We start from the raw sequence: 25,774 nt of genomic DNA, 5'->3' as shown, positions 1-25,774 counted from the left end.
CATTTCCACTAAATTGCATGTCTAAAACTGTAAATCCAAACAATGAAATACACAGAATAAACAACAGTTGAGCCGTTGCCTCCAGGTCTTGGTGGAAGTACAGATGATAACAAGGCCACAAGGAGGCTGTCTGTGCCATGAGTGACAAGTATGTATTCCCATCAGAAAAAAAAGCATCTTTTATTAATTCAGTCGACAACTCTAGTTGACTGACTGACTTGCTGACGAACTGGGGCAGCATGCGAATGCTGGAGCTGCAAGCACATCAAAAGTACATCTTCATAATATTTCTCTATGAGGAAATCACAGATGTATTCCACAAAGAACAACAGAAGAGAACTTATCAGAGCCACAACATTTTATTCTGCCACAAACATAAGAACTCCAATGACTTCTCTGCAAGTTTTGTGAAAATTAACAAGCTCTTTTTCAAATAAACATTTTGAAAATGTATTTCAATGAATTGCTTTTCATTTGATATGGTAAAGGAGAATCTAAACTCAATATTTTCTAATTGTTTAAAACAAACAGAAAAAAAGGAAATTCTTGAATGATTTTAAGTTAAAGGATTTTCCAAAGAAAATAGGGGGAAAAATGATCAAGACACTGGCTGTGAGATAAAAATCAAAAACACATTATCCCGATGGGACTCCGAGGTGTTCCATCTCTTTTTTTCCCCCCACACTCTGTCTGTCCCCTGACACTGGAGCACAAGATGAAAGCTGTATCCTGTCATCTGTGGAATGTAGAAACATCTCTGTGACCTGTCTGTCATTCACCCTCTCAAGTGTTATATTCAATGATACCGTTAAGACAAAAGCAACACGGCTCAGTCCCAGGAAACAGCATGTACTCTGACAATCATTAATCAGCTGCGGATACTGTCAGAGGCAACTTTAAATGCCAAAACTGTAAATCATGTTATCTTTCAACCCCTTTAAACCGGATAATGGAATAACAAATTTGACACATGTAATGTGCCAAAGCAGATTGGCACAAGTTCTGTAGGACATCACTAAATTACAAACATGATGGAAAAGGAAAGGGAGACAAAAACAAGCCAAGCCTACCAAGACGACTTTGGATGATAATTAGCTGACTAATAAAGCAGTTTGCCACCTGCCAGTGCTAAGTGAATAATCACTTTGTGTTGGCTAAATATGAACTATACACAGCTTGTGCAGTAACAAGGTTAAAAACTGAGATTTTGACTCAGAGCATGCGCAGCAAGTTCATATTTGGCTGCTTCACATGCAGCCGGGGTGCTTTGCTGGCCGGTCTGCCTCAGGCATAGTTTGCACCTGGCACTGACATTGTTGAACCAATCACAAACAGTTAGAAATAATTGCAGGTTTGAATTGAGACCGTTTGTTCATGACAACAATGAACATCCACTTCTCTTTGGACAACACTGAGATCAGAGTTATAGATACAGAGAAAATAGCCAGTTGTTAAAAGTTGTCCTTAGATTTAACAGCAAAACTGTAACATAAAAATGGCATCAGTCTCACAAGATGGTAGAAGGTGAGCGATGATGTGGTTTGGAATCAAATGCATTGACAAAAAGAAGGGAGGCAAACCTTTAGATGTTCCTATTCAGCAGTGAGAATGTTGACTGTATATAGAGACATGGACTGAGTGACCCCTCCCCCCTGGTGTTTCAAAAAGGAAGTACTTGCTGTTACTTTTTTTAAAAAATATATCTTTAAAATATATTATTGCTAAATCTATGTTTTTTCTTTCTTTTATTGCAAGTTATTCAAGTTGCTAATCCTGCTAGGGTGGGGGGTCTCGGTGTGGGGGTGACTAGCCACTCCCCCTCTTTTTACATTCCATCATCCACCTCACTAGAACATAAAGACTCACCTGAGCTCAGGTATCAGCTCACATGAATGAAATGCTTTACATCACGTGTCAAAGTCAAGGCCCGGGGGCCCGCCTTCGCCCATCAGCAGCCGGGTTAGGCTCCGGCACCCCCGTGACCCCGAAAGGGACAAAGCGGTCAGGAAAATGAATGAATGAATAATAGTCCTGCCTGTTTTTATTCGTAGTTATTTTAAAAAAATTACACTTGTAAAGTTTTAAAAAATTAGTTTTAGTGTGTTCAATAAATGTTTATCCTAATGACCTAAGGTGTGTTTTTGGATTTTGGTCCCCTGTGTGATTGAGTTTGACACCACCGCTTTACATGTTTGTGTTTGAATGCATACATATGTGTGTTTGAGTTGTAGTCGCACTGTATATGTGTTTATATGTGTTGAAATGTTAGTATGTGAAGCTTTTTGGAGCCAACAGGTATGTCTGTAACATTTGAGTGTGTGTGGACAGGCCCCGTCCTTTAGACTAACATCTACACTTGAGAATAATGCTAGGTTCACACTGGACGCGGAAGCGGTGCGGCGTCCACTGTCTCCCGCAATTCACACCAGACGCGCATTTGTCCGCGACAGTCCATAAGCGCTTCTGCTAGAGCTTTTATTGTTTTGCCATCATGGGTATGTTAATAACCTAAAAACATTACCCATGTTTCTGTTAAAAACAAGCAAGTAGTTAGTTAGTAGGGCTACACTTCTTTAATTTATCTGTTGTTAAGACATACAGTGAGAAGTGTGTGTGTCTGTCTGTGTGTCTTTTCTGTTGTGTGTGTGTGTTGTGACTGTATGTTTATTTTCATCTCTACAGTCTGCTTTGGTACAAAAATGGGTTATATTTTGAAAGTAAACTAGATTTTCTCATGTATCTTGATGTAACTTCCTGCCAGAATTGACGTGGATTGCTTGCGGGTCACGCACAAAATACACCAGACGCTGAAACAATTCTTCCGCGCCAGGTGTGAACCCCACTGTAGATTAACAAAGGTGGCCTTTGTTCCATGCCGCTTAGCGACTCTACCGCGACACTTCTGCTGCGCTTCTGCATCCAGTGTGACCCAGCCATAATGGTGATAAACTTCCAGCAACTTTTTGCTTTACGTTTCTACCCCCTCCTACATATTTAATCATCTTCCAACTTACTCAACCACCTTTTTTTTCTTCACTTTCTTTTGTAATCTTATCCTTCATCTCTAACATCCCACTCTCTTCTTCTTTTCCGTCCGGTCCAAAAAAATATATATATACATATATATATATATAAAGACATACCGGTAATCAATATAATGAAAGTTTAGTCTCAAATACATAATGGAGTTTATACAAACATACACATTGTTAAAAAATATGTATATTTGATTCCAACACACTCTCAGTAAAATGCGTACATATTCCACAATTTTGCACTCTGAAATACCGTGTATAATATACGCCAAACACGGTTTTTACGTGCATATGATACGCAATGGCAGAGAATGAGTTGCGCCGGCGTACAATATACACGACTTTTTAGGTTTCGTTTTGATCACGGGGTCAGAAATCCTCCGGCTCTTTTCTAAATTACGTCGTTCCTGGTTAAGGTTTGGATTACGGTTATGGTTAGGGTTAGAAAAGCAAATTGTTCGTTAGTGGGGTTGTCTGTGATGCTCACGCCTCCACTAGGGGACGTGTCAAACGTGGAAAACAGACTTTAACACGTTTAGGACCGCGTGTATTATATGCACGCAAAAAACGGTTTTGGCATATATTATACACGGTATTTCCCGAATCGTGGCATTTGTACGCATTTTATTGAGACTGGGCTGTTGATTCGATCAAAAACAAACTGGGAATTAGATTGAGTCAAAATGTGATTTAAAGTAATAATTTTCTAACATCACTGTGTTTGGCTCAAACGTTTGGAAATCACCGGATTTTACTTAATAACTTCTATAAACCTCTCACAAAAACGTACATCTTCACACGCCCTGCAGGGAGCCAGACATGAGTTTGACAGTCCTATGACAACTGAAAGCAACAGTGGCAGATAAAAGTAATGAGTTACTCTTCACTTTGGTCCCAATTTTGTTTTTGTCAGAATACAAGCAGCAGGGGGAACAAAACAGGCTCATTAGACAGCTCAGATTGGACCATGCACGGTTCAGTAGTATTTCAGGACAGCCAAGAACTTCTTTGACAAGTGAACTCTTTATCACCGGGGTGAGTGCTGCAATGTGGTCAGCAATAAAACCCACACAAGCCACTAAAAAATACACCATGACAGCAGAGACAAAAAAGTAATTAACATTAGATTAATTTGCTTTCTTCCACCATTGGAGTCACTGGGCATAAATACAAGCAGAATAAAATTTGATGATTGCATATGGCAATAATCCCCCTCTCCTTAATTTTCCAAACACATCAAATGATTGTGAAGCGAAAAAAATTAAAACCCAAGTTTGATTGACTGAAATTCACATTAACTGAGAAGTTCAACCAAGAGATCAATTCAATTTGGCAGCACTTGGTATTACTCATTTAGTCAAATGTCCATGTAAAGATATTTATGCTTTTAAAATCACATGTATGTGAATCTGCAGTCACTGTAAAGCATTTACCAACGATGGTAGCAGAACTACTTGTGCCATAATGTTGTGTTAAATACTTTGTACTGTTCAGTGTGATCGAATATTTCCTAAAGAATCATCTTGGACATCTTGAATTTTTATGCAGATGTAGCTTTGTGAAGTCATGTTTAAATGTTTAATTCGATTTTAGGCATTACTAACACGAAACTTGATCAAATTAGACTGAACTCTAGAGGGTTTTTCTACACTTTTGAGTGCTTTCATTTTTGGTGTGCAGATTGTTTGTTGCACATATAGCAAAATACAGTGGCGGGCCGTCAGGGCCTGCAAGGCCTTCTCTGCTGGCCTAAAAATATCTGAATCACAGACTGATATTAATTATTATTTATTTCCGTGAATACGTATTCTATAATTCCAAATGCTCTGTCTTCGTCCTTTCATTGCTGTCTCCCTGGCTGCGCTGCTTCCAGACGTGTATTTTCCTATTTAAGCATTAACCAATCACATTGCAGCACCATTTGTTGCTAGGGTCAAAGAAATCTGCCCGGAGGCCTTCACAATCAGTTCTGCGGGCCCTGTAGCATACAATAATTGTCGACCAAACTGTTGCTTCAACCAATCAGATCTGGAGGAGACCACGTGCTAGGCCAGCTAGAAGGCCCACGGAAACGTCAGGATTTTCACGAGCTTTGATTGGACAGCTCGCAGCTCGCTCTGGTTCTGCTGACGGACACAGGTGCCGAGGAGCGGCGTGTCAGGTTTGAAGATGTTACCAGTGGAAAGCGTCTGATCGTCTGATTTTTGGTGGAAAATGAATGTCTGGGTAAAGTTGTGGCACAGTTTTGTCTGGCACGGGTAAAGGAGTTCCGTGACTCCGTTGAGCGGGAGTGAAGCTGATACGAGGAAATCTACGAGGCCCCTGAACGCACCGCGGGCGCGTGCAGCGCAAAATCCTCGCGCAAATATTATTTTCCAGACACAGACCATGATCGATCACAAAAACTGATGTTTGTCTCCCTCCTGGACCACGAGAGGCTTCAGGAATACCAGAACATTTCCCGCATGCAGCCTTTTCCAGCTTATCACAGCCACGGAACACTTTCTATCTGTGAAACGCACGGATTCTGCACGACAGAGTGATTGAAATCTTCTTGAGGATAGAAAGGATGGATTTTGTGTTTAAATAATCTGGATTTTTGGTGAGTAAAATTTTGCTATCTCCCTACATAATATTGAAATTTTATCAGGTTATTTTTTATGCTTTTGGTGTGTGTGTGGCAGTTGTACCTGCAGTAGAATTTTTATTGCCATAAAATAGTTATTGAGGGTTGGGTTGATTCGGATGGAGCACTGCTGAAGGCCTAGGTGTGAAATGCACGGCCCGCCACTGGCAAAATAAGATAATACAATACATTTGAGGTGGTGCAGGAAGTAAAGTGCTGTCTGCTAGAGCTGGATGATACTGAGCATTTGGGTATCGATCCAATGCTGATCCGATACCTGTCAATATAGCCGATATCGATATCAAGATTGATATTTTTCTTAAATGCGGTGGATGTGACATGAACCTCAAAATCTCAATTGTTTTTAATCGCTGTGAAATTTTTTTTGTAAGTGTTCCTTTTTTAAATTACTTGATAAACACAAAAACAGAATTAGGACAATATTTTCAATTAAAGAAAAATAATTTCTTAAAATAAAAACGTCCTAAAATTAAATAAAAAGTGAATGCAAAATGGTCAACAAACCAAAAGAAACAAGTAACCATGATGAATTAAGAACTATGAACTGATTGCTGATGCAGAAACGTTTCAAAAAAGGATGGAAATATTGATAACCGCGGGCCGTTATCGATCTGATACCAGCATCACATCAATACTATCGATATTTTGGAGAGATCCGCCCAGTAATACTGTCTCCTACATTTACAAAAATAATAAACATTTGATGTTTCCAAATTGATTCATGCATTTCTTTGCATTAAAGAGCAGAGAAGCCACTTGAGATTCACATGGAGGCGCTTACTAATATCAAGATCAGCTGTATGTTTCACAATAAAAGGTTTCTATAGAAACATGGTAATGTCATCACTCTTTGCATCTTCTTTCAGTTTATAAAGGATGTCAAATCTGACCATAACTGTCAAAAAAACAAACATCAGTTTCAGCATGACAGTGATTTTAACTGTATTTATGCCATTCTTCTTACCTTTGTTGCATTTATCTAACAAATTGCAAGGCACCAAATTTGGCAACAATGTTACCTAAATGACTACAACTCTGAAAATACAGTTAAAATATTTGGAAAGACAATTTGAATATGCAAATTAAACCGCATGGATGACTCAAATTGATTACTTAATCTAGATTTTTTTTTAAAAAAGCAAAAGAAACAATAAATAGTCAGTTTGGACCAATAGCATTGTCACACTAAAAGAGAATTTAAGGAATCCATCCATAACTCAGCAACAACCTCATCCATCCACGTCTTTGAGTTTTGCTGTAATAGCAAAGTGATTGATATACCTCCACCATGGATTTTGGTGAGACTTACCCTGCCAAAAGAGGACAGCAGAATCACTAGCTTCTACAGTTGACAGATAAAAAGTCAATTATAATGAAGTAAAATGGAGAAATGTTCAAGAAAACTAGGGCTTCCCAGAAAAGGTTGGTTAGGAGCACAAGATTTAAGATTTTACAAAGATAATACAGTATGGACCACAAATGAAGTTTGCTTTGAAGAACTCGTAGACTCCACAGCAATCAAATTTTACTGCTTAAATAATTCAATTAGGCTCTATCAGTGCTTATGCTCAGAAATCACATGCTTCTTAACCCTTCGTTGTAAACATGACTCAGCAACAAGACTCTCCTATTTTACACAAAGACAGAATTTCAGACTAAAGACGGCAAAATGTCAAAAATGTTGAGGTATAAATTAATGTTAAACAAACTGTTAAACATTATGTTACTGTAAATTCAAAATGCCCAAAGGTGGTGTAGTGCTGATATTAGAGCATTATTTGAAGCAAAGCTCGGGTAAAAGTTTAATGGAGGAAGAACTGTGTCTCTGAGAAACCAACAAAAAAGCTGTGCGTTTAGTTGACCAAAATAAAACGTTTTATAATTGCAACAACGATACTAATGGGATTTATACCAAAAGAAACTGAAGCAACAGTGATAAAGTACACAGTAAGAATTAGAGGGATCATCTGTTGTGGTTAAATGAAACCAGTATTGGACACAGACCAAATTTGTGCATCAAAACTAAAGTACATGAAAATGTCCCTCTGTGTGGTATTAATTTCATATCAAAGTTAAAATGTAAAGCCACATAACAGTAAAATGCCCAGGGGTGTCTAAATCCAGGCCTCGAGGGCTAGCCTCCTGGTGCTTTTCCAAAAATCGTGCCTTAGCTGCTGTTGATTACCTGGATAAAGGGTGTAAGAAAAAATGGATTTGGCAATATATCACAATTTTTCATTTGCCAATACTTGTAGCGATTTAAAATGTTGACAAGACAATATTTAATCAATTATCTATGAGCAAAAAATGGTTCAGCTTCTTACTTTTGTTTTCCATTTAAACCCCCGACTTACTTCCTCAATCGGACTTCCAGAACCCTATTGGTTAAGGAATATAAGGAATATTTATGCTATGTTGTTTATATATATATATATATATATATACACTGTATATTATATATATATACAGAGAGAGAAATCTTTTTGTTGTGGAAATCAGACAATACTGACTGTTTCCTTTAATAAAGTATATTTTTTAACTTACTCAAAGAAAAACAGTGGGTAAAAGCAACTAAATATGAGGCACATTTGTAGTGATTAGTGTTGTGATTATTAAATTTAATGAATTTTTACCATTTTATCAACATGAAAATATCCTTAATTTTTTTAGAGTTAAGTTTAGATTTTTTTTTCCTGTTTATGATTCACTACAAGCTACATCCTAACTTAAATCAAAAGTTATAAATGAGAAACTTATTGTAGAATTTCCCAAGTCGGCTTCATTTTTATCTAACATCTCTATAGCTATCAGAGGAAAAAAAAAACAAGATGAAAACAAAATCAGCTTCTTAAGAAATTCAGGAGTTCTGGGAAGAGAAAATGTGCATTAGTCGCACTAAAACATGCGTATGACACTAGAGATTCTCAAGTTCTTTTAAGTGCAACCTAAAATGCTGCATCAGTTGCACTACAGCCTCCATAAGCTCAAACTCTTTTATTTCCCAGCTTTCAATTGTAGTGTAGCTGACATAAAGGAGTAAAGTGTTGGGATACCTGTTGAGCAGGCAAAACTCATTGTGTTCGGGAAAACAAATGGGCATTTGGAAACAGGCGACACGGTGTAGCTTTGCCGTCTGTGGGAGGGTAAATAAGCACAAGGCTGGCTGTCTACTGATAGTACTTCTTGGGGTGCTACTATTGTGGCAGCTGTTCTTTTGTTCTTTTGTACCGCTGCAGCACTTGACCATTTATGTTCAGTTTCATTTCAAGGTCTTTTGTTGTTACCTGGGCCTCAGTCTCCATTTATCAGCCTTTCTTTTTTTTATTCTCTGGGGGCGTTTTTGTCTTTTTCTTGAACCCTTCCTGCCAAGAAGTTAAGCTTCAGTTGTGAGTCCTGTAGAGTTTTGTGCGTGCCTGTTGTTTAAAATCAGTTGCTGGTGACCGTACCGTCTGCAGAAGGTTCTGACGAGAAATGTTCTTTTATAGTGTATTGAATACCCTACCTAGTGCTGAGAGTAAGTCGTTACAAAAGTAACTTATTACATTCACAAATTTTTTGTCTCATTAAAGTAGTGTATGGAATTGGTGATGATTTTTTTGTAATAATTTACCCTTGAGTGTTCAGACATTTCTGTATTTCAACAGACTACACAAATTAAGATAGTTAAAGCAGCTAGGCTTTTACAGATTAAAAAATGACAAACATTCACTATTTTTTCCTCTCCATCCTCATGGTCAGTCAAAGCTTTTTAGACTCATTTTGACTTAAATTACTGAGCCAAATTGATTTCATAGACCAAGAGTTTTTTTTTTTTTTCATTTTTGTGTAAGTTTATCTAGTTCTGTTTTTTATCTTTTTTATTTTTGAGCCAATATTTGTCTTTTTTCTTGTGGCAGACTAACAATTTGAGTCGTTTTTAGCTAATTTGATTAGACAGTCTTTTTGATTTAGTCTTTCTGAAGCACGGAGGCTTAGGTTCTTTGTTTTCATTTCTTTTAAAGTACATCACCTTGACATTTTCACTTTTATGGACTAAAATTGACTCACTTCTTGTGATTTCTATTGACCATAATAAAATTAAACGACATTGCCCATAATCTAAATAAAAAATAATCTGCAATACATTTGTCCCTTTAGATTTTATGTTCTACATCAGCTGGTATTAAAAGTAAAGTAATACTGAAGTTTTGATATATTGTTTTTACTTGCTGTATTTTATTTTATTTTTTGACAGAGGTGTGTTACCATCTTAAATAAACCCAAATGGGTTTCTGGAACAAATCATCACATGATTTTACTGTATTTTTATTTTGCTTGTATTCTTATGTCCTTTTTTATGTGTGTAAATAAATAGATCAAATCCAATCAAATATGTGTTCTTATTTACATACATGTCTTTCTGTTGTTTTTCAGGGACCATAAAGACGTCTTTACAAACTTAAACTAATTAAATCTACGTTGCGCATCACTAATGACTCAAAGAATTTGTAACAAGAATAATGCAGCAAAGATGTAAGAGATTTTTAAGTTAAAATGTAATATAATTTGGACCAGCAACTATTAACTGATGATAATGCTGACAGTTTATGGAGATGATGTGATCCTGACAAAATCATATCAAGTGAAAATGACTTAAAATCAGGCAGAATATCTGGAATTTACATGATTACAAAAAAAAGTAAAGTAACATTATCTTAGTACTGCAGTCTCACAGCTTCATACCTCACAGGTAAAAGTGATGCACTCTCATACAGATAGTGTGATCCTAAAGGCAGTGGTGACCTCTCTTTTGTGTCCAGAAAAGCGTTCTGCTGAATGCTAATCACCGTTTTACTGCCTCCATGTTGAAGGTTTTAGAGGTTCATGGAAGTAGTCATCATGCATTATTTCATCCCCTTTTCCGTTGCAGTAAAGATTCTTTCCACATCATTAGTGCTCTCTGCTGAGCTGTTCCATCCAGGTCCTCTGCTGCGCTAATACGGTGGAGCACTGCGACGCACCATCTGACACGAACACTTCCACCAACGGTGAATGTGGACATATCAGCACATTGAAGGTGCAGCACTATATACGGGTCGAACTGCACCGCATGGTGTAGTAGAAAAGGAGGGTTGATGGGGACATTATCGCCATTACGAGGGCTCCATCTTTGTGGACAAATGAAGGATGGGATGAAAGACTGGGACCAAACGGTGGAATTAGTGGACTAATTGTTATTTAATTTGTTTCAAGTTCCCAAACCATTAGGACTTTATTATAACAGATTGATCATCATCACATCACCAAAAAGATATTAGTCTTTTTATAGAAATGCAGATTGATGTGTGCAATTTTTGTTCTGACATCATTCGACTGTTGTACATTAACATCTTTTATCCCTTTTTTTTTTAGTCTAAAAATATTTAACTGCAGATTTTGTTTTTACATATTTTTTAAACAATGCTTTTTTGACGGTTTACAAATGAACTCCCAGAAAACAATTTCCGACTTTTTTCTTTTTTTTTTCTTTTTTTTTTTTTTGTAGGGACAATGACAGCTAAACCCAAAACAAGTGAAGGGTTGACAATTGCATTCCAAACAACTTGCTTATGGTGCAAACAATGGCATTTATTGTAGCGTTAAATGGTAAAAAAAAAAGAAAATAAATGCATATAAATAATAGTATTATTGTCATATATTAATTTTAAATAATATTAAATGAAAATAACCTTCTGAGAGCAAAAAAAATAATCTCCTCATAAAGTGCCTCAAGGGATCACCCATTAAAATTCTGTTTCTTTGAAAGAGAATATAAACTAAATGAAAGAAAAACTACTTTAGTTATTTACACAGATGGTTCTACAAACTGACACATATTGTTGTAAAACCAGAATGTATAACAAACCAACAAATTGTGTAGTGGTTAGCACTCATGCTGAATCCATCCGTTTGCATGTTCTCCTGCATTTGTGGCTTTTTTAGCTCTCCAGCTTTCTATTGTCCAAAAACATGCTTAATTGGTGACTCTAAATTGTCTCTTAAGTGTGAGTTTGTGGTATTGCTCATGTCTGTGTGGCCCTGTGATAGACTGGCATGAACTGTACAGGGTGAATCCTACCTTTACCTTAGAGTTCCAGGGTACAATCATGTTTAGAAAATAGATGGATTTATCACAGTAAGAAAAAAAAGTCTGACTAGAAATCAGGGAATTATTCAAAAAAATCTATTTTAAAAATGTATATAAAATGTATGACTTCAAGACAAGAAGATGGAAATGAAAATGTGGGTTACTGATTGTGAAAAATGGAAAGAACTAATAATTCGGTCATCTACGGTAGCACCAGAGCTTGGACAATACATAACTTTAAAAAGTCATTCTAAAACAAAAACTCAAAACTTACATTTAAAAGTAAACTTCTGTGCTTCAGAGCACACCCATGTGAGGAAATGTTTTTGTCCTGTGCCCACAAAAATGAAGTGGATCACCCCCCCAACGGTTCCACCTTAAAAAAAACACTTCCGGACATCACTACAGCTTCAAATTAGAATAAACTAATACAATCTTTGCAACCTTTCCAACAAACCCAAAGGCAAACGTCTTGAGCTGACACAAACAAACAAGACCATGTAGCAATGGAAAACACAAATTCATGGAAAACAATATTTCTTTTCAAGTACAATGGCTTAAAGTCATTAAACTGTTTATGAATGCTGCACCACAGCTGAGAGACAGTTAGCCGGTCACACCGGTCTCCACAGCAGACTTGATTTCTACTGTTTCTCCTCCAGTGGTCAGTCAGTGCATGCACATGGAGTGGTTTTCTGCTCAGTTCCCTGGGGAAACTTTTTGAACTGACAACAGAATATATATATAAATATATATATATATATTTTTTTTTTTTTTGCTTTCGTATATTATGTTTTTCTTTTGCAAATGCATACCTAAAAATAGGTCATACAAAAACCAAGAAGGGATGAAAGCTGCTGCAATACACACCCCCTTGTTGCCATCAAGAGCACACGACCCCTATCCTCCCAAAGCCTCAGCTGGCCTTGCAGAGGAAATGTAACTATTGACGTGCATGACTCACCACTTTGAAGTTTTCAGCACTACATTCAGTGCCTCTATAGGAGCAGGAAAGCAGCATGTCCTTGATGTCGTGGCCCGTTCGGTCATAGAATTCACGCATGTTGAAGGAGCGCGGCTTATAGCTTTCAAAGTCCGCCCTTTCCTTCAGGACCTGGAGGACATTTTCCTCGACCAAGTGTGGATCTCGGATCTCGTACCTGGACAAAAAATAAAACCACACCTAATTAGGTTGAATAAGTTAATATTTATAAAGAAAACATTTAAAAACGATCATCAGGAACTGAGAAAGTTTAACCAGCAGATTGTGTGAATTGGAAGAACCATTTTTTTAAAAATCGACTTGATTTAATTCATGCATCTAAGTTTGTTACTTTTGTCCTTGCAGAATGTTATTAGAAGCAGAGCTGTATACAAAACCAAATACTGCACAAACTCAAGGCTAAACATTTACTAACCCCAGCTGAAAAAGAGGGCAGGTATAGCATCACGAAGGGGAAAAGTCAATCATTACTAATGTCAGTGGGTTTCATAGTTCAGCCATTGCATGCAAAAACATATCCACTCAAGTGTGAATCAGTTTGATTGAAGGGTAGCCTTTTCTTCAGGTTCCTTTTGTGCAACCATGTTGGAAACTCAAGCATGAGCATTACCGTATTTTTCGGACTATAAGTCGCACCGGAGTATAAGTCGCAGGGGCCAAAAAATGCATAATGAAGAAGAAAAAACCATACATAAGTCGCACTGGAGTATAAGTCGCATTTTTTTCAAGTAATTTATTTTACAAACTGGTTGAAAAAAACGATATTACATCATCCTGGAAGGTAAGTTATAACATTCATAAGTGAATAGAAAACAGGCTGAATATGTGTCAACACATATTCACATATTAGCATCATGAAAAAAACGAAAAGGTGTAGCATTTATATAACATAACAGTTTTATTTAACTATAGCCTCAAGAACTCATCAACTTTGTATCTTTACTGTAATTAATTGCACGCAATCTCACTCCATATCACTAAATCCCTTAAATTCTTCGTCCTCTGTGTCACCTCTGAATAACTAAAGTAAATAAAGTAATTGCATAGATCACTCTAGACTTACGGTCCATATCTCATCTCATTAAAAATTCGTATATAAGTCGCACTGGAGTATAAGTCGCAGGGACATTCAATCTATGAAAAAAACCGCGACTTATAGTCCGGAAAATACGGTACATGCAAAACATTTATGGAGAGGTCTTCCCTGTAAGCGGCTAACAAAATTCTACACAACTATGTCCACATTGTCTATTAAAACAATCGTGCAGTGACAAGGTAGTTACATCAGGCTGCAGAGATTAGGAGAAAATATCTCATTATTAAGTAGAGAGAGTATTTCTCTGTGTCAACACAAAGGAATCAGTCTTCCATACAATTGGGATTAACATTGAGCATGCCTAACAGTCTTTGTAATACCTTTCTCCCAAAAGAGCTCCTGTGCTGAATGCAAAAGTGCACAGCTTGTAGACAATTTGGTGCTCAGTCATGCCAGAGCATTTTATGTAATTTCTGGTTAAAAACTGTTGAAAGGCAGAATAGTTCTTTTTTTCTTCTTTTTTTTTGTGTCTTGCCTTGTTCTCCACAAACGTATGACACATGAATGACTAAGGGCTAATTCACGTGCAGAGCAAAAAAGAAAAAAAAAAGAAAAAACTGAAGAAAAGACCAGAGCCAGGGAGCCATTTTTAATACCACAAAGAATGATGCAAAAACTTCTTTATATTTTTTTTTAAATAAGAAATTCAAATGAACTATTTAGCAAACATGTTATTGCAATGGCATACATGTAATTTCTTATCATAGAACATATAAACCAAAAAAATGTTTTTTTTTTTGTTTTTTTTTTATCAAAATCACCATCATTTTGTCAAGTTAGCTTGTTGTAGATAGCATGTCTTAACTGGTAGTTCCTCTTCATTGTGAATATGAAAAAGTTTGCAGGTTTGGTAATTTCACAACGGTATTTCGTGGTGCCTAGACTTCTGTGTCAAAATCTCTGCAATAAATTTTTCAATGATCAGATAATTCACTCTCACAAACGATTCCATTTTTTTCCTGACTCCACTCTCAAACACAGTCAGAGCTGAGAATGATTGCCATATTTATTTAGGCACACTCATTTAATAATAAAAGAATATTTTTTAAAATAAAATATAAAAAAAACTGTAATTGGGATCACATTCTAACAGGTATTTTTGCTAACCACAATCAATAAATCATACACATAATTTTAAGAAAGTGCAGGAGGCTGCATATTATTGATTTTATGAAAGGAACCATTGAAAATTTGAGGCTGCATTTGGCCAACGAGCCAGACTTTGGACATGCCTACTTTAGAGGAAAGAATGTTGCATGAAGAATAAATACATTTCAGATAAAATGCCCCTTTTCTTGAATAGAAAAACATATGCAGTTTTAAAACCCATAACTGAGTGTCGAGGTCACTTCATATACATTTCCATATGATATCATCATTCAGGGGAAATTTGTACCTTCATGAGTCAACCAAGAGAATCCAGAACCCAGACAAAGGAATGCCCTTCTCCTCTGACAATGAATCTGTGAATGACTTTACAGACACTGCCAGCATAGTTATTTATGAGTACTCAGTCATGGTAATTTGAAGTAAAACCTAATAGATTTTTTTATTCTTCAAGGTCAGCTGTTTATTGGCTCAGGAATAGTATTTTATCCCCCGATGATGAGATCAAGTTTGGCTCATCCATAAATAAAAAAAAGGAAATTGGATATTATTTGTACTGAACCCTCTGCATTGACGATCAACTTGTATAGTGTTATCAAGACAATATAATTTCTAACATGGTGTACATCTCAATTATTAAATAATGTCAGCAATTAGGGGCAAAGTGTGACGGAAATAATACTAACAGTAGCTATTCTATTCTATTCTATTCTATTCTATTCTATTCTATTCTATTCTATTCTATTCTAGTTATCGTTCATTTACATCCTTCATTTTCCTACCTCCAGTCCTTTTGTGTAAGTTGCTTTGAATAAAATCGCCTGTTTGATAAAGATTTCTAAAAATGTCACTGATGCTGTATGGACCCCTGCCTTTTTTTTAATTCACGTTTGGTTTGTTGGCTCTTGTAATTCTTTTCCCATCAAGCTGTTTGACTTTCCGTCTCGACTCCCACCTGATCCATGTTCACACCTGCTTTTAGTCCACAATCAATACACCTTCCTCACCTTATGTTGATTAGTGTCCTCAGAGTATTCCATGACTGTGTCATGTCATAAACTCTCTCTGTCACTCTTCTTTTGTGTTGTGCTGCTACTTTTGTGTTGAGGAAACAATCTATGCAATCTACCTCTTGATGTTTTTGTTGTCAGTAAAAATGCTGTTACAAATATGCCTTCCTGGGACTTGGAAATGTAAGTTGGAAATGAGCAACTTCTTACAGTTACTGAGCAAACTCTAAGCTGCAGGAAAAAAAATCCTGAATGTACACTGACAATAAAAAATGTTGCATCTCCAACTCTGATTTTTAATTTTGATCTTTTTTTTTAAAGTTTGATTTGAGAAATCAAGTTGAACGTCAGACTATTCTTGTGAATAGTACAGCAGGGATTTACTGTTAAAGGTAAATTTTGCTTTTTTGATGCATTAGTTAGATGCTATAGTTTCTCTGCTGCTGTTCCACTTCTTTCCCACCATCTATTACCTTATATTGTGTTGGTTGGTGACTTTAAATTGACCACAGAGGAGTTTGTGTATCTTAAAGTGGCTCAACTTGTTCAAGTTGTTTCCCACATCTACCCAAAGAAATCTTCATTCCTTACATGATTCTGAAGCTGTTGTATTATGCTTATTTCTTTCAAAGTTTATTTCACCCTGCATGCACACAGAATATTTCCAGTATTGTTAGCCAAAATGCTCAGATTTGGCTTATTTTCCTAGATAATCTGTCATGATCTGTACTGTCATGGCAAAACAAGAGAGACTTAAACACCACTGCTTGATTTTCAACAGTAGTTCAGGTATTTTTAGTCAACTGCAGAGAACCACCTCTTATGATGTTGAATGTGTTTGATGTTTGCCTTTGGGCACAGTTGCCTGCTGCTGTAGATTTTGATCAGCATGTTTTGACAGAGGTTCAGCAGCTGGCTGAATAACATGTTTACAATACTGTCTTTCTATGACTGCTGACAATAGCTTCACTTCTAACCTCTAGTTTGTTCTTTTCTGAAATACGTAAAGTGAAACCATATTGTTGCACATCGGTTTGGTTTGTAGGTCTGGATTCTATTAAAAATATCTATTTTAATTCAATTCACATCAGATCTGTAACGGAACTAAATTGTCAGTTCAGCACTTTTTAAGTGACACCCAGCCATACTGGTTTGTAGGACTTTGTCACTGTCTGCCAATAATACCCAATAACACTTAGAACCTTTGGAGGTGTGGCCATCGAGATTTCATTGCAAAACAGATTCCCTTATCCTTATAAGAAAAAAAATATATTTTTTTAGTAGTTGATTAAGTTGGTGGTAAGAGTGGAAAGCAAAATGGATTAAAATAGTTGCATTTTGTTGAACATGAAGTACTGAACACACGTTGATGAAAATGAAAGTAAACTCTGTGTAGAACAGGATCTAGTAAGAACATAGACTGTAAAAATTATTATTTTATATACAGTCTATGAGTAAGAAGAAGTCTAACGTGTCAGACTGAAGTAATATTTCATTTTTTTCACCTATTTTGTAGATTCTAAAATAACTATTTTTAAAAAACACCTTCAAGAACAACCTAAAAATTATTTGTGGATGTAACAAATTAAGTTTTACTAAACTATTACAACTAAAAAGTCCACAATTAAAAGGGTTAAATTCAAATTCAAACTGTATTTATAAAGCACTACATACAGCAAAACAAAGTGTTTTACAGGTTTAAAATGATGACTAATAAAATGATAAAGCCCCCTCAACCATCCTGACCCTTGTACCTAACAAAAAGAGACATGAAATTAATAAAACTCAAAGAGTAAAATGAAATAGAAACCAACATGGAAATGAACATGGTTCAGTAAAACTACACACTATCAATGTTTTGACACTGTCTAAGATTTAAAGATCACATTAAACACATAATGGGTAATTTACCAAAATTATGTTTTTCTTTTATGACTCACAGTTTTTAAGGGTCATAAATCAACAGCTTTGATGGTGAATCTGAATTACGTGTTTATTTTAGGATTCTTTATAATAAAGTAGAATATTTTTGCTCAATAAAAAATACATCTATTTCTTCATTAAATGTTATTTTTAAACAACTTTTTTTGTGGAGTGGTACTGAAAAAAAAGCTACTAGTAACTTGGCTCACAGTATTCATGATTGATTCTTAAAGTAACAGCTAAAAACAACTTACATAACTACACAGTCACGCCTTAGATTAATAAGTAGATACGGCCTGTTGTGGTATATTCGGAACTTAATTGAATTGTATCCTGAGCTGGTGTCTTATAAGCAACACAAAGCTGCCAGGAGAGCACTTAAGAAGCCCCGCTCACATCCCCGAGTCAGGAGGCTTTAGCTGAGGCGCACACAATCACAATAATATGGGTAGATTTTTAATATTGCCCTGCCACTGCTCCCTAAAGCAATCACCGCAAACTCTCTCACAGTGTTGGGTGGGGAAGGCTAAATTGGATTATGGGCCACAAGCACTTTAATTTTCTTGCGGGAACTAAAAGGAATCAGGAAGTATCTGCAACATTTCGCCACTGTGTAGCAAAAAGTAAATAAGAAGAATGCAGCTCTTCTGAGACATGTGAGCAGACATTCACACTAACCTGCACAAAGGAAAGCCATGGTTGATCATTTCTGTATGAAAAAAAAATTATATCAATAATTGTGTAGTTAATAGTACTCCCACAAACGATTATTTTAGTAGTCGACTAATCACAGTTTATTTTTTACTATCAGTCAACTGAACGGGACATGAGCAAACTGGATGTAAACCACACATCTTAACCATTATTAGCTTTAAATTAACTAAAAATTAGATATGTAGCATTTCCTGAAATAATGCTAGTGTGAATGCTTAAGCTGAATTTGGCCGCTGAAGATGCGGAAGTTGATAGCTGAAACTGCTGAAGCTAATAGCTGAAAATTATGAAGCTGATAGCTAGCTAGAGTATTAGTTAAATGTCAAATTAGCCTAAAAAACTGAAAACGTAGGTTAGCCAAAACAGATAGCCTGCAGCTTAAAAAATAGGCAAACTTCAAAATACCCTAAAAAACTGAAAAAAGCCTAAATTAGTCAAAACAGATAGCTTGTAAATATTACCCAAACTCCAAAATAACCTAAAAACAAAAAAATCCTAAATTAGCCAGAATAACTAGCATGCAGCTGAAATATTAGCTAAACTTCAAAATAGTCTTAAAAAACCTTAATGAATGCCAAAATAGTCCGAGAAGCTAGCATAATGCTGTTATAACTTTCAACTTTACTACACTCCGACTCCATTTAATATAAAGTAACGATTAATCGACTATTAAATTCGTTGTCGACTATTTTAATAGTCAATTAGTCGACTAATTGTGGCAGCCCTAGTAGTTAAAAAGGTATCCTTAAATTTAAAAACACACACACAAATTATAAATTATGATAGTTTGAGTCTAAGAACAACGCTGATAATGTAAAATAACTATTAGACCAATTTGAAGCATGCAATCCAGGTGCACCAGAAGCTGAAATAAAGCTCCCAAAACATATTTGACTAATTTCAATCCCTACAATCCAACCAGATCGATCTGCAGCAAGTTGTTAATCGATAACTTGATTATCTTCCAAGAAATACAAGGAATCTGGAGAACTTCACCTTCTGTTCAGTACCAGGTATTTATCTCTGAGTCTCATCGGTTGAATTTCCCTAAAGATGTCCTGGATCGATTTAAGGTCAGTGAAGCGGATTGTTCAGAATGAAACAATAACGATTTTGAATCGTATCAGCAACCACAAATTATGACGTGAATCAAACTCTTAAAATGAATTGTTACACCACTTTATTAATGAAGAACTACCTAAACCAAAAATGCTGATGACGTAAAATACATGCACCCCACTTTCAAGCTAAATTGCATTTAATGTCGTTTTACTTAGGTCTGTGTCCAGTTATGAGCTTCACTTGCTATGCAATCACAATAAAATATAAGTGCAAATGTTGCCATAAAATGACATGTTTTTTTTCCTTGGTGCTTTAGCCTTCTCATGGCCTCTTACGAGCTCTTTTTCATAACTCTAGACTAGAGTCAATCTTGCTGAGACAGATAGAGATGCCAAAGCAATCGAGTGTTACATTTTACAGTATTTTGCTTCATTGCTTATGTGAATTTGAGGCATGTTTGCAAGCTCAGGAAACATGTTTTAACCAGAAACCAGCATCAGCAGAAGACCTGGATCTTTGAGCTGATTGTGCACTTCCTGGCTGCACACACTATATCACCAACAATTACTCCAAAACGACCTTTTTTTCTGTTAATTATCATGTAATTGTCCTTGCGGCATAATAAAAATAAAGCATTGCAATTTACGTGTAATGTTCTGCACTGCCGAGTGTGACTTCAACCTGCAAAAATACAAGGAGGTACTAATTGATTTTTTTTTTCCCCCTAATTTTTTACCAATGCTGTTTGAGTATAGAAAGCAAAGTATGTGCAGTTAAGCTGAGCACTTGGTAAACTAAGATGGCACAAAAAGAGGACATTTTAAAAGTGTTTCTTTGGATTCTGATTTACAAAGTCGACGCCAAGGGCCACGTAGACTGCTTTATTTTATTCAGCCTCAAAGGGGATATAAAAATGTTGTAGCATGCATAAAAAAAATGTTTTATTTCACAATCAATTCATTAATTGTGCCAAAACATGGCAACAAAAGCAAAACAAAATTGTAGAAAAATGACGATTTTAGACATTTCTAAAAGTTTATATCCATTTTTGTACAGAAATTCTTAATTTTTTCTTTAGTTCCAACAGTTTCTTCTTCCTCTGAGACAAAATAATACAATGTTTCATAGACCCATCACGCAAGCTGTTAAATGCCTCTCATTTAGTTATGAAAAATGTCATTGTTTGAGTTTTTTCATGTTGAAGCTCATGTATCATTTTCGTTTATTTATGACAAAAAATATTTAATATCCAGACATAATGTCCTGAGTCTCCAGAATTTCAGTCCTTCAACCTTAACTAAAAAAAAAAGTTTGTAGCTAAAATCTATTCAATAATACAATAAATTATGCACCAAATTATTTTACCCTGTAGGTGCTTTGGTTATATGATTATAAATAGCTCACTCAAAGCAAATGTATTTTTTGACCAAATCATAAAGATTGAAAAAAAAAAACAGCTAGTTTTGGTCAAAGTCTATTATTTTTTCTCTCTCTCTTTAAAAACTCCAGCAGAATCAAATAACATCTATAATTTTGCTTTGCTGGCAGTGGTACTAACTAATTTCTGGAAATCCTACATGAGCACAGTCATTTCATGTCATCATTTTGTTCTGCACATCAGGATTTTAATACTCCCCTTTAATAAAGGGAAGAGACCAACAATCTACACTTGATGCCCCACTCTATACTGATGTCTGGAAGGGGAAACGGACATCTCCTCAAGGCCAAAAGAACAGATGGAGCAAGAAACAATGAGAGAGATGAGGGTGTTAATCAGCGGGACAACTCTGTAGCTTAACAAACAGCGCTAATTACACAGGGATAAAGTCTTGTTCATCACACAGCTTACGAGACACAAGTTAATTGCCTCTGTTTGTAGTCCCCTCCCTCCATCTTAAGTTAGCTCATCAAAGTCATTCAAAAGAAAAGTGCCATTGCTGACATTTTTTTTCTATTTTTTTGCATTTTAAGAAACAACTTTTACGTACAAGAAAACACAACTTAAATTACAAATAAAAAAGTGAAAACTTGTGTGTTTTGTGGTTTTCTATTGCAGCTGACAGTGCAAAGACAGAGAAATGAATCCATGTTGGATGTAGGTACATCGGTTGAAATCCATCCGTTACTACACATGCATGTCTGATGCATCTTAAGGGAAGTGAATATCTCTTCCAATATGAATGCGTAAGGGTCATGGACAAACAACACTGGGAATATGTCATTGAAGCATTTACAGCCCGCACAAATGTACTCTGTGCCTTGTGCTGCAGGGCTGTGTGGATCAATAAGCTAAAAATAAACAGACTGATGTGTTCAAGATGGTATTTAGATGAGTTTATATGTTGCAGGTTGTGTATTTTTTTAAAAGCTAAGAAAAAGTGTCTCCTTTAGCTTCAGTTTGTGAGAATTTCACATTTCGTGTTTTATTTTGAAAGTTTGAACAGGTGCAGAAAAGAAGAAAAGTAGAAATTCTGAACAAAGAATTGATCAAAACATTAATTGATGTAATGTATTCTGTTGATATATTTATATTTTAGCAACATCTAACTAGGGAGTTCTTTTATTTTGCTCAGAACAGATGTTAGAATTTCAAAGTGACTTTTTGTAGTTTTCTTTTCGTTCCAGCCTGCATAGGTGACTGTCAATATTGCAAGTCAGGCAAAGGTCAATTCAATCCAGACTTAAAAGGCTTCACAAACTCAACCTATGTTGTTCTGCACACCTCCCAGAGGCCTTACAGGGACAATCAGTGTGATAGTTGTTAACATTGCTTTGCACTTCCAGGTGACGCACAAGGTTTCACCTGAGACAGCCTTACAAAGCCTGTTTGAACTCATAAATTGGCAGCTCTTCATTTGAGAGTAAACAGAATCTTATGGATTATAGCTACGGGAATTTTGAATTCACATTTTAGCTTTATGTAAAAAAAAAAAACAGGTTTCTAACCTGCAATTTCATCTTAAAATTATGATGACGCATAAATTACAAAATAAAAGCCTGATCATTTGTTTGTGAGACACTAGTTTACCTTATAGTTTAACATAAATGACAAACATCTTAGATCACATCCATTGAGCTACCACCACGTCATACACACCTGCCGTTGAGCAAGGCAAGGAGCTCCCCGGCGTGGTACAGGTCGTTGCGAGTCACCCGGCTGAAGCGGAAGGAGTTGAGATTACAGAAGGTGATTGCGGGGAACACGATCATTGACGCTGCCACCTCATCCAGCTTGGTGACATGCGGGTACTCAAAGTAAAACTGCACCCTGTCCACGCACACCATCACCAGAACCCCCACGGAGAGCATGAAAAACAGAATCCACAGGGTGCGCTTCAGGCACATGCGCTCATAAGTGAACATGTGCGAGATGCCGTGAAGGGTGGACCTGGTGGCGAAAACTTCAATGGGAGCTGGCCGCTTGTAGTCCATGTCGTCCGAGTCTGCTTTGAGATCCATGATTTCTGTGAGATGAGTTTGGATTCAGACAGAAATGATGGATGGAGGAGATGCGCAAAAGCGCAAATTGACCTTATGGAAAAAGTAAAGGCTTTATGGGTGAAGAGGAGGTTAGTGGCTGCAAGTTCACGCCCTTTCCACGCATGTATTTGTCATGCAGTCTCCAGGAGATGTTGCGTCACCGAAATGCCGGGGGAAAATGGGAATAATTCCACTTTCATTCAGAATCTGGTCCTCGGTTGTGACATGAAAACACGTGGAGAAAGAGCGGAGGCTGCCACAGCTGGGGTCACAGCTTCATAATGAAAATAATGATAAAAAATGAGTGCGCATGGACAGATGCCAGCGCGTTCCTCTCCTGCACACTTGGGTAAAATGTTAGAGTTGGCTCCACTCTAACAGGAGAAGTGACAACCAGCAGGTCTACGGGAAGAAAACAAGCCTCTGAGAAGATGACAGGGGAATTTGGAAATTAAAGCCTTGGATGTGCTTTCCCCCTTTTTTCCGGAGGACAACAGCAGATTGACGAGGCTTTCCCAGCTCCTCCGCATGTGCTGAATACCAAGTACCGGCCGGGTTCTGTCTGGTCTGTGAAGGTTCTAAAAGCAGTCGTCGATTCCCGGGTTTTCCACAGCACCGGATCCCCAGCCGCATCACAGAGGACCGGGGTCTGACTGACGGATGCCTCGGTGCGCCTCTGCTCGGCTGCGAGCATCCATTCCCTCTCCTCTCCTCCTCTCCGAACGATGCTGCTGCCCACAATATTCCCAATTCCCGATGAATCCCAGACTTCTTTGATGAAATAAGTATCCCTGGAACAAAACGAGGTTTTGGTGCGCGCGCAAAATTAAGGAGAAAAGGCGCCACAGTGGTTGCGATTTTTTAGCCGGATCAATACAGGCGCTCCAAACAGCAGCGAGCAGCGATAGGACGGCGTGTTTTACACCGGCTGACGAAGTCCAACGTCGGCGGAACCGAGATAGGATCCTGCTGCACTGAGCCTGCCATCAGTATGAGTCAAAGAGGAGTCATTGCAACTGGAATCAGTCAGTTGTTTATGGGCGCGCATATATATATATATATATATATAAAACAAAAATATTTATTTGATTTACAATAATACAATTTTATTTAGAAACCAAAGGTGTTTGTGCCATATTTGTTGGCTGAAGTCTTATAATGCGTTTTCTTTTTCCAACTTTATCATTATTGATAGCTATAACATTGTAGCTGACATGCTTAATGTTGCCCCCCTCCCATCCCATACTGAAAAATATTGGAGCAATAGGCTGGCAAACTAAAAGTTTAATTTAGGATTTAATTTGTAGAAATTGCCAGAAACATCTCATAGATGTCAACAGTAGAAATATGAAAGTCATTTATTTTAGAAGTTTTTTTCTGGTTGCAATTTAGTTTGGGAAATAAAAAAATAGAAAAAGTTATTAAAATAGGCCCCCCACATGGTAAAAATTGAAACTCTGAAATTTGTTCAGAATATTATTTTTTTAATCAAATGCCATTTTTAAGTTGAGTCAACTCCAATTTTTTAATTTGATCAAAACTAATTATTGTAAATGCAACAAATTGCAGAACTTTTGTTAATGGATCCAATGTTTCACTTTTTACCATGTATGTCGGAAACCAGCGGCATACGACCCAACATGCTGAAGATTTAGTGGCAGAAACTTTAATATTTGATTAATAAACATGAGAAAACTGAGCAACAAAAGAGTGACATAGCAGATGACCTTAAAATAAGACTCTGTAGGCTGAGGACAATTAACAGAAGTGAAAACAGCTGCGGATGATTAACATGAACCTGGGCTAACGGGAAAACTCAAAATGTGACCAAAGCAGCACATTCCCTCCATCCCATATCAGATAAATGTTTTAATACTATTCCCCTTTTACCCGAGTATTGCTTTTATTATGTTAAAAAAAAGGTTATTTTGTCTTTCCTGAAAATTCTTTTCTTGTTTTTATTAACAATTTTAAACAGTAATATGTGAAAATCACATTAAAACTGAAGAAGATTATGAATAATTCATATAAATACAGAGATACTGATGCATTATATAACATTTATGGAACTCTTATCATCTTTTGATCTATTGTAAAATGATTCCCAGTGGTATTGTAATTACGATTTCGGTTTTAGCCACTAAAAAAGAAGAAGAAAAAAAAGCTATAATTTCAGCAGAACATAAGTTCATTGGAAATTCACCTCTGAATTGTGGGCGGGACTGTTGGCACAAATCTAGTCCATCCCTTCTCACCAACATTTATGTGTATACACGCTCTCCTGCTAGCTTACAGCCCCTCACATCCTCAACCTAAAAGAACTGGTGCAACAAAAATGGCCAGCAATACTGGAGCGATCCAGTTTTGATCAGCTCAGATGAGGAAACGTAGATGGATCCAACATCAGAATGGTGTGGAGCAGGTACACCCTCTACATCACACATACAAGCTTTTTTCAACAGCAATGTTGCAGCTGCTCCTGATTCACAATGATAAAAATGCAATTTTGAGCTTAATTTTCTTTATATATGTCCTCCATTTCTTAAAAAAAACACATAAAAAACCCCAAAGCACAATTCTTATTGGTGTGT

At 36.6% G+C, this 25,774-nt stretch overlaps 1 protein-coding gene across 1 annotated transcript in view; it reads right to left on the bottom strand.

The window, feature by feature from the left end:
* asic1b (acid-sensing (proton-gated) ion channel 1b) overlaps positions 1-24,159 on the bottom strand; it is a 164,739-nt gene extending 140,580 nt beyond the window's left edge. The window contains exons 1-2 of the mRNA XM_024269150.2: positions 22,801-24,159; positions 12,753-12,948 (exon numbers count right to left, since the gene is read on the bottom strand). Coding sequence (XP_024124918.1) covers positions 12,753-12,948; positions 22,801-23,162 — 558 coding nt within the window. The 5' untranslated portion in view covers positions 23,163-24,159. The remainder of the gene's footprint in view (positions 1-12,752; positions 12,949-22,800) is intronic.
* Positions 24,160-25,774: the final 1,615 nt, after the last annotated feature.

This window comes from Oryzias melastigma, linkage group LG5 (assembly GCF_002922805.2).
Source record: "Oryzias melastigma strain HK-1 linkage group LG5, ASM292280v2, whole genome shotgun sequence".
NCBI lineage: Eukaryota > Metazoa > Chordata > Actinopteri > Beloniformes > Adrianichthyidae > Oryzias > Oryzias melastigma.
Note: the sequence above shows the minus strand (reverse complement) of the source record. Positions and strands in the feature narration are given on the sequence as shown.